Source organism: Lepeophtheirus salmonis, chromosome 11, assembly GCF_016086655.4.
Source record: "Lepeophtheirus salmonis chromosome 11, UVic_Lsal_1.4, whole genome shotgun sequence".
NCBI lineage: Eukaryota > Metazoa > Arthropoda > Copepoda > Siphonostomatoida > Caligidae > Lepeophtheirus > Lepeophtheirus salmonis.
Window position 1 is genome coordinate 11,911,810 of NC_052141.2, and position 10,569 is coordinate 11,922,378.

Sequence of the window (10,569 nt, forward strand, 5' to 3'; positions counted from 1 at the left end):
TTGCATCATAATTGAAGGGGACGTCATCTTATTTGGGGCTCAAAGTTGATAATATGTCAACTTTATAAATTGTACAAATTTCCAATAAATCTTAATTAAACTCCATAAAATGCCTTTAAAAATACTACATACCTCCATTAAATACTACTTCATGCCATTAATAAATAACGAGATGATAATGAAATCCGAGTAAAATTTACTAACAACTACAATGAGATGTCTAAATTTGTAAAATTATTTAGTGGTGGTGGATAATTATAGAGAAATATCTTATTTTTTCCATATTAATAATTAATTTTTATATACATTATTATAGAAATAAGATTGTATCACGATGTAATGACATATTTTAGGGTAAGATATGTAATAAAACTAGACAATAGAGGAATATATCTTAAATAGACGGTTAAGTTTAAGTTATATATTTGTTGGCCCCATATTGGCGTGATTCAATTGTTTACTATTTTCCTTAATATCAATAAAAACTGGGTTTTCATTCTGATAAAATTTGAGCCCCAAAAAAATTACAGACATCAACAAAGCTAACGTCACACATAAACACTCTTTATAATTTATTCGATCATTATGAATATTTACGATTAATGAACAAGAGAAAAGCGAATAAATACGTAGAAAAAAAACCTAGTTACTTTTAAAAAAGAGGTTGTGTGACTTCTTCCAGTGACGTCAGGGAAAATTTATATATGATATGTCAAGTGACATTTATTTACATATTTGATATTTATATACACGAAGAGAATTAGTTAACGATCCATGGTCATTCGGATTCCAATAATAATTTTCGTTTCGTATTCATATTGAGTATTCCTTTTTGAATGGCATGACAATGAGTACTACAAACTAAGGAAAGAGGACCCAAAGTAATGGTTCTACACCTTGGGAACCAAAGGATATGTCTACTCCTAGCCTGCCTTTTTTGTGGATGGGTGGGAGTCAACGGTTATTCATACATCAAGGGAAAAGTTAGGAGCGACAGCATTAGTCCATGCCCCGGACTGTATTGTGGAAGAATTCCCCTATCTGGAGAGGATGAGGGGTTTTTGAGTCCATGTGGACAATGTCCCCGAGGCTGGCGAGTCTCAAACAACACTAACTCCATTTGCCAAAAGTGTGAAGAGGCTCCAGAGCTCTATGATTGGTTCTATTTAGGTAGATGTACCCCCAATATAGTTATATTATCATACTAAATGTTCCTCATTTCAGCTTTTATGGCCTTATTCGTCCTTGTTCTACATTGGATCTTCATAGACAAAGTTGCAAAGAGACGTAAATTAACGCGTGAGATTTTATTGACTCATATATGCGCTGCCCTAGAGGTTACAATTTCATCTGTATTAACTCTACTCTGGGCAGAACCGTTTGGATCATTTTCATTGGTGTCTTGTCACTATCAACACCTCGGGGATTGGTATACAGCACTTCATAACCCTAATCCCAACTACGAAGAAATAATTCATTGCACTCAAGAGGCCATTTACCCCTTATACACCCTCATCTTCGTATTTTATGTCCTATGTCTCGCTTTCATGCTCCTTCTTCGTCCCTTAGTGTCTGCTAAATTCCTATGTTCTAGAAATCACGGAGTCGGGAAAGCCATTTATGCAGCCCTCTACTTCTTCCCTATACTGGCTTTACTCCATGCGATTTTTGGTGGACTTATCTACGTATCCTTTCCGTATATTGTTGTTACTCTCTCTGTTATATCATCAGCTTCTCATTTCGCCTTTAAAATCGACCAAACTCCAAGGAAATTATTCTTGGGATGTTTCACAGACTCAAGAAATGCGGTGATACTCGTTGGTCATTGGCTAATCCATGCTTTTGGTATATTATCCATTACGAGACTCAAGGACCCTAGTTTACATGCGTCCCTATGTACCCTTGTACCTCTTCCTGCTGTGTTTTACATCATTACTTCCAAATTTACGCATCCTGCGAATTTTGACAGTGATACTCTACGCTAAAGTCGTTTTATTATTTGTTTAAAACTCAATAGGTATAGTGATATTATTTTTTATTCATTGATTTATTATATTAATAATAATCATTTAAATTTACATATGATGTTTACACCAATTATTTACTATTCATATTCTCCTTCTCTGTAGGGTTCCTACTTTTTTGTCAAAACTTATGAATCACAGATGACACTTAATTCACTTACACAATTTATAACATTAAAAAACTTGGCGCACATTTACGTTGATTCGATGGTTTTGAAGGTACTCAGAAACAAACCTAGTTTCTTCATCCCATCCAGGACTAATATGTTCATCTTGTATGATTTTTGGAACTGCATGATAGCTCAAGCGAGACTCTTGATTCATAATGACTACATCGCCATGTCTTAAGAGTATTGCTTGCGGTTTAATTGCCTTAGATTGTCCACCCATAAGGAATATGGCAGACTGTCCAAGACTTATAGAGAGGAGAGGAGCCTCTGTGTTGGGTTCAGAATGGTCCGTATGGGGGGATAGAGTAGCATTAAGGGGGTAAAAATTGACAATTGCAGCCTGAGGAGTGAAGTGGTTTACTTTCAGGATAGTTTTGACTAAGTATGACGATATTTTTGAGAGTTGTGAAGGCATTTCTCCCTCGCACTGAGAGAGATTATATTCTTTTGTATCCCAATTATGGTGAAAGCCCAGGGTAGACCAACGGAGTTTTGATGCGTATAGCAGTGGATTTTGAAGTCGTTGAGACCAGGGGAAATTACACGTCTCCTGTAAATTGGTTTTGTGAGGAGGGTTCTTTGTATAATCTCTATAATTGGAAAGTTAAATTAATCTAATATCAACATCAGACATGTAAAAAATAAATAGAATTTTCAATAATGTAATAATAAGACTTGTAGATAATCGTTCATCAACGATAAACGACAAATAATACACTTTTAAATCGTTTATTTTGAATAAATTATCTCAGATCCTTATTTTTTTCAACATCTTCTATAATCCAATGGTGTACTTATTTTTTCATTAAGCACTTCGATTTATCTCGATGGATATGAATACTCACCTATACGAAAATATGACTTTATTTGAGATGTTTGAAAGTCTCCATATTTAAATGGTTAGTATATTGTACGGACCTGGGCCCAGCTTTTTACAGAAAATACGTGTTTGAATAATGAAAAGGGAGGACGATGAGAAGAAATTAATTCAAAATTAGAGGGGATTAATAATTTCAACAATAGATAATAATCTCCAAAGGCCCGGTTTATTTATCAAGAGGGGTTGGGGATCGATCAAAATAGGATGTCGGACCGGGTGTAGTACGTGAGTCGTAGTCTAACGACCCCTGTATTGGAAGATGTTGGAAATTTGTCGATTTACTTTGAATGCGTTTTACTTTTCCGTAATTGGTAAAAACGAAACGAAAAGTCGTTTAAAAAGGGAACGATATACGATTAATCATGAACAATTATACGAATCCAAAATGGACGATTTAGTGAATAAAACAAAATGAACGATTTAAAAAGATGAACGGCCACAAGTCTTATAATAATTAAATACCACTATCAAAATTAACAATCAAATGAAATCTTTCCTTAGACAAGCAAGAGCCCACTCCAGTTTCCCCCTCTCGGTAAATGGATTGGGTTGGATAATTAACCCCGATTCTAGACACGTGGGTGAAATCCAATCTTCTGTCTTCTTAAGTCCCATTCGAAACTCTGCATTATCATGATTATCTTCATCGGTGCAGCGTCGGTCAAGGCTCAACACTTTGTCAAAACATGGTGGGGGTACTTTCGACTTGAAGTACTTAAAGACGGGTTTAAAGTTGTCCTCTTCTTCCTTAATCATATTTGGATGGGTACATGATTTATATTTTCTGATTATTGTCTGATAAACTTGACTCCTTCAAGTAAAAATTCCTATGTAAATTTGTTAGTTGTTACTTGTTGCACAATAATATTACGTCATTACTCATGTGTGAAGTGGAACGAGACTGGATCACTCAACCTGACATAAGGGGAAATGTATTTTTTGTGAATTAAAAACCATATAGCAAAACTTAATTGACTTTGTACAATATTAATCCTTTGTTATTTATTCAACATCAGATAATTTTGATCAAGTCACGTGTTACATTTAGTATTTCTTCAACAATTATTTTTGAACTGAAATAAAAAAGTTTTCGGTTAAAAAAACTTCTTCCGTAAAGTAAATGTACCAACCTGAAATTGGTTTTTATGATGTCCTATATTTATTTATAACTTAAATCTTCAATATATAATTAAGAATGAGAGAGGATTGGGTGGATGATAAATGAGGAATTAATTAATATTATAGTAGGTATTATTATGTGCGTGCCATTTGATTTCTTCACTAAATATAATTTTTTTAAACATAAAAAATCGAAGTCTCCTATACGAGGTTGAGTGACGGAGCTTTGTTCCATTCCAGGTATTAGTAGAACCTATTGTTTAACTTTCATTCATTTCACTTTCGTCATAAATTGCAACAAAAGTGAAGGAGACCCCATTTTGGGGGTTCAAAGTTAATATTTTTACTACATAAAATGAACAAATTCCCAATAAATCTTCATGAAAATTTATCAAGTGTTAAAAAAAGATGTTATAACTACATTGATTACTACTTTATATTTGAATATAATCTAAAGAATTTGTACAAAAAAATAGTACAAATCTGGCGATTTTCAGTGTTTAATAATTTGATTTAATTCAAATATGATATGTGTTTATATCATTTCCGTTAAATAATATTCAATGCAGATGTTAAGTAATCTTTTTGTCATAGTTCCATTTCTTTTAATTATTATTATTATTTCGATCAGGGACGAGAAAAGTAGGATAATTTGTGAGAAATATCTAATTCTTTCTATTGTAATAGTTAATTCTTTTCTACACTATAAAAATAACATATTTTTAATACATTTTAGGGTATTATATATTTAATAAAACTAGGCAAAAGAGGGATAGATAAACTGTAAACGAAGAATATAATAAATTATGGCTTGAGCGAATAATAATAAGTTCTAGCCGCACACCTCTTACTAAAAACCATAACTATCTTGTCTCTTGAAATAGGTTATGTTGAACAACTGAAAGGATATAGATAATAACTAAGTTTTGGAGCTGTTGTAGTTACCATAAAAGACCAATAAGGACAAGGGCTAGATCAGACAAATTTTAGTAGGGCCGAACTGATAGGATTGCAATTAGTTTTGGGTAAGTCCATTATCGGTCTGAGTCGATTACGTGATTGACTCACTCATCGGTCCAAAAAATGAACCAATAATAAAACTCTTGTCACGTGATTCGGCAGAGAATTGGTCTGCGTACATAGAGGACAAAATAAAGAAGCTTTTAAAATTGGACAACCGGTCTGTGGAGACACAGGAATGCCTTATTTGAAAATATCAACGAAAATTATCATAATTTACATATATTATTTAATAAAAGTTGTGTGACGTCACATGTCTTCCTTTTCTAATTTATATAGTTCCAGACGGCGTTACATCAACTCATACAATTTAGACCGATGGTTAGTCGGTCCAGTTCATTCTGTCCAGACCGACCCAACACTAAATTCCAGTCTTTTACTATTTTAAGAACTCTCCAACAAGAGGTATGACCATGATTCCTACAGTCTTGAGAAGTGATCGATACATGAAAATATCCGCGATCATTTCCTATTTAAAAACATTGAGCAGCAAGTTGCTCTTAAATTTTTTAACTTATTAGTCTTACAAGTTATTCCATCCTGTTTGAACATTACATAAAAAAACAAAAACAAAAAAATGCCTGTATGTTTGGATGTTTGCCAATTCTTCATTTTTGAGTGTTACTACTTGATATAAGAAATAGCAATGTAGCAACAAGCGTGCGTAGCTATACCTAGAGATGGATTTTTGGTAAGAGCATGAGGAGAAAGCAGAAGCGAGATGTATGGCACGCCTGAATTAAGACCTTGTTTACTATAGCTGCCTATTTTATGATTTTGGATAAAGAAAACGAAATACTGACATAATAAGAAGTAAGAACCTCCTACATTTAAATAGCATTAGCGTAGGAAAAGTATGATAATTATACTTAAATTCATATATATTTATTTTATTAGGCATTTTAAAGCAATTTACACCAAAGATAGGCGAGAATTCTTCTTTTAGCAAGGGATTATAACACACACACACACACGAATAATTAAGTAATGAACAAAAAAGAAGAAATAGCACCCGCATCAACTATTTTTCATTGGAGTCTTGCGCTAAAGAGTTTTCGCCACCCATCAGACATAGTACTCCAAGGGGTTCGAATCTGCTGGGATTGGAGGTCAAAATTCTGTTGCCCTTTTGCTTCAGGAAGTCTGGATTGTGCTGTTCCTCTCAGAGAGTTCATCAGTCGTCATGGGAGGTTTTCCTCGCACATCAAACTCCTTGAAAGCCTTGGCAATATCGTAAACAGTTGATTTGGCTAGCTTCGTAAACTAAATAATCTCCTTGGGTGTATGCCCACCATGAAGGCAAGCAATAATGGCCGTTCGTATTCGTAGGACATCTTAAGAATTTATAATTTTTTCCCATACAGTTTTGTCAGCTAAATCTGATTAGAATACTTTTATAAAAAATAGGATTGTGAAGATATTAAGGTCTGAGCTTGTTCTATTATTAAAATGTATCCACCCTGTATAGTGTTCTGGTGTGTGATATTCCATCTGTACTGAAATAAATTGCTCCTTAAGGAGCCAAGAAAAAAAAGGTACAGGGTTTGGCGAAGATAGTTGACCATAGTAATCGAAAACTATATTATTTCCTTATAAAAAATTCACAAGATTTACATTAATAACTATATTGGAGGGAGGGGGTCCTCAGACCCTCCTGCCCACTCCTTGAGGAAAAATCTTATATATAGGTATGTTTTTTTTTGTTAGAACGCGAGGAGAAGGGGGGAGTAAGAGTTAAGACCATTGTTAATATCAGTTGCTTTTTATATGAATTTTTTTTAGAGGAGATAACTTTTTTATTTTTAATAGCATTAGCGCAGGAAAATATTATTTTGATGACGTCATAGAAGAGCGAATTTAGGAGGAAATTCGCTAAAACAAAATGTATTAATACATAATATAGTATTTTATTTTCTCATCAAACAATACTATGTGTGTAAATTTTTACACTCTGACAATGACGGTACATTTTTCAAAAAATAATTAAAAGTTGTTTTTGATTGAAAAGAGGTCAAAACATAAATTTTGCAAATAAATACACTAAATCAGTTATATTTAAACAGAATCCTTCACCCATATTGAGATCCTTTTTACTTACTACTCATGAACTAAATATATTTGTAGTGACCGATTTGTTTCAATTTTCTCAAATTCACACTTGAATTTTGGAGTTTAAGTGTGGGATTTAGGTACTTTATTCTTATTCTTGACCTAGTCTTCACAAAAGGGACAATCAATTCCTTAGGCCAACTAGGATAAAATTCAACAAGGGGATCAGACGGCCTTGTAAAAACGCATGTTCTTTTGTCAAATTCGTCCTCTTGAATTCTGAGAAATTATTGGAATTTATATTCTAATTGTTGGCAAAATTTCAATAATTCATCCAAAGGAATAGTTAGACCCCCCTGAAAAACAAGCATAGTTCAAAAACTAGAAGTTTGCGCATAAGGTTATGTTTCACTTGTATTCTGTTTAAGATATGGATATAAAGATAAAAAATCCGCCAATGTAGGCAATACTGTGGTATGATCAATCACTTTAAATTATGAAAGCCTTGAAGAATTCTTACTAGAACATTTCACTTCTATTGACGATTTCTGAATGCCAAAAGTCTCTAAATTTTTAGAATGTTCCAAAACTTCTTAACAATCTTCAATTCCATCTCATATTTCTTCACGTGATTCATTAGCCTGATAAATTATACACACAGATAAGTCAGAGCTCAAGAATTTTGTAACAATTTGGACATCCTCTCTCAAAGCTGTTTGATTATTTTCATTAGTTTCTTCCTCAACTGCTGGGTTTCTCAGGATTAAGTTAGGATGTTTGCCAATCATGATAACTTCTAAGAGCCTCAACCGAAGACGGGTGCTCATTCCTTCCTGTGAGGGCGTGAATTTCAGAGAAAATATTGTCAAAATAGACTTGATTTAAGTGTGTAAGTTAAAATAAAGCTCAGTCCTTCATTTGTCATGCATTGCAACAATGCTGTCATAAAACTAATTAAGGTCAATTTTCCCTTTTGAAATGGAAAATGAAAAGAGTTACCAATTCCCAAAACTAAGTCTTTCCATTTGAGTCAAAGCATGGAGTTGTTCTTCAATATGTAAGCCGAATCGACATGAAAGCCTTGTCTTGCTCTAAATAGTACTTGCATTCATGCAATCAAACCAATCATTGACAATTTCTGTAATTCTTAAGAGTGATATCTTTTGTTCCCCATGGACATAGAAGAATGCTTCAGAAATAGTATTTGATAAAAGTTTTGCTTCAGGTTTTACTCTTTGCTTAACATTTCTAGTGCATTCAAGAAATGACTCTTTTGTAACCTTGAAAGCTATCCTCAATTCACCACTATTTTTTTCAAGAAGGTCTTGAAAGTCTTCATTCGTCAATCTTGCATATTTTCCATTGACGTCAATAAAACTCAAGCAAATTATTTCCAAATAGCGTAAGCAACTCAGGACCATCTGAAAATGTATAAATTTGACGTTTTGAGTCCACAAGGTTATCTAATGAAAATATTTCTAGTAATATTTTCAGCTGTTATATCAGTCTGTGATTCCCTCATTCAAAAGTAATTGCTTTGATTGGAATATTAGCTGGTTTTATTATTTGAATGGTTGTAAACTGCAGTTTCTTTGTCATGGGAGTATCATATTGTGCAAATATTAGCTGTTTCCATGTATGAGAAAGTCCTTGAACCATTAATAAGTTTGCATTTTCTTCAAAGGTCTAAACATTTTATTAATTTTATAAGAAATTTCGTAGGTTTTTCTAACCCCCATTTCTTCATAACAAAGAACTGTCATCTTATGATGGTTTGATTCTGAAAGGCTCATTTTTTTCAGAGAGAATATTAATGCAATCTTTGAGAAAACCAGACTTACGCTTGAAATCTTCTAAAAAATGACATTGAGTCATGCGACTTGGCGAATCAACAAGTTTTCTAGAACTTAAATGCATTAGAACTCACATTTTGTCGAGAGAGCGGAACATCACACGTGGAGTATCCCAAATATATTCTGGTGATGGATTCAAAATTCTATCAACTTTAGCTTGATAATTAATCTTTTCAAGCGTCGTCTTAATATATTTATTTTTTACTTATTTGAATTGAGTTTTTTGAATTTTGCTTTGTATTGGCTCAGTTCCTTTTTTATTATTATTATTATTATTATAAGTTTACAAGCAGTGGGCATCTGATGGATTTGTACAGGCTGCTACAGCACATATACGCAATAGTAACTCTACAAGATGACATCATTCTTTGAATAAAATGAGGTAACACTAATCAGTAACACTGAACTTGGTTCTGTTGTGACGTCATCGAAAAAGTTGTCAGCTAAGTGTAGCAACGAGTGTGTGTAGGTAAAGATTTTTCCTTTTCTAATCCCTAAACATAGTTTTCTCTTTAAATATACATAACTTGTTACATCGCGTATTGATCAAAAATAATAAATTATGAAATAATTGTGAAAAAAAAGGCTATTTTGTTACATACATTTTGCGCGAAATAGGAAAGTGAATGACTTTAATGGAATTCTAGGCAAATGGAATAATTACTCATGCAGCATACCTTATTTTTCTTTATTTCTCTTCTTGAAGGAATTGAGTAGAAAAATTACCAACTCTGGTTCTACTTTTTTTAAACCAATCACTTCTTCTATAATCTACTTTTTGGGCTGGAAAAATTATGCATGATTATTCCAGGTCTATAATCCCTTTTGACGCGATACATAAATAAATATTATTATAATAACTATTCACCTTCTTTATCATGAGATACTATTTACTCGAACTTGTTATCCTTGGATAACATTTTATAAATATTTAATTTGTAACATTATTATTTTTAATGATAGATTGGTGTCCACTATAAATATATTTGTATCTGCAAGAAATATGTGTTCACAAAAATCCACAAAATAAAATTTTATTGTACAAACACTTCTACCCGGTAATCTCTGGAGTTATTAGGCACCGACCAAAAGACATACTTTGCTTATATAATATACAGGGTAGTCCAGATAAATGTGGATAATCTTTAAAGGCTTATAACGAACAAACTATATGGGGAAGAGGGATTTTTTATTCTTTGAAAGCTACATTTGATGATATTCAATGATTCATAATGAGATCCGCCTGGCTCGTTAACCACAGCCAGACGGCGCTGGAAGCTTTGTTAGGCTCGAGGGACCTCGTGCGGATCCTGCGTTGCCATTTTACTAGTTTTGATTTTGCACTTTTAATTTGTATTTCCTGGATGGATGGAGTAGCCCAAGGAAGAAATTACAACTTCCAACAAAATAGTGCAACAGCCCACATGTAGTGTTGTGTCGGCCCTTGTTTAGAC

At 33.2% G+C, this 10,569-nt stretch overlaps 2 protein-coding genes across 2 annotated transcripts; one reads left to right on the plus strand and one right to left on the minus strand.

The window, feature by feature from the left end:
* Nucleotides 1-694: 694 nt before the first annotated feature.
* LOC121125984 (JNK1/MAPK8-associated membrane protein) lies at nucleotides 695-2,078 on the plus strand. Its single transcript, XM_040721260.2, has 2 exons — nucleotides 695-1,170; nucleotides 1,225-2,078. The coding sequence occupies exons 1-2, from the start codon at nucleotides 885-887 to the stop codon at nucleotides 1,983-1,985; spliced, it is 1,047 nt and encodes a 348-aa protein (XP_040577194.1). The 5' UTR covers nucleotides 695-884; the 3' UTR covers nucleotides 1,986-2,078.
* On the minus strand, nucleotides 2,019-5,678 carry AlkB (alpha-ketoglutarate-dependent dioxygenase AlkB). The gene is made up of 2 exons (XM_071891780.1): nucleotides 3,561-5,678; nucleotides 2,019-2,798 (listed from the first exon to the last, which is right to left on the minus strand). Exons 1-2 carry the CDS (start codon nucleotides 3,828-3,830, stop codon nucleotides 2,199-2,201), a joined length of 870 nt encoding a protein of 289 aa, XP_071747881.1. The 5' UTR covers nucleotides 3,831-5,678; the 3' UTR covers nucleotides 2,019-2,198.
* Nucleotides 5,679-10,569: the final 4,891 nt, after the last annotated feature.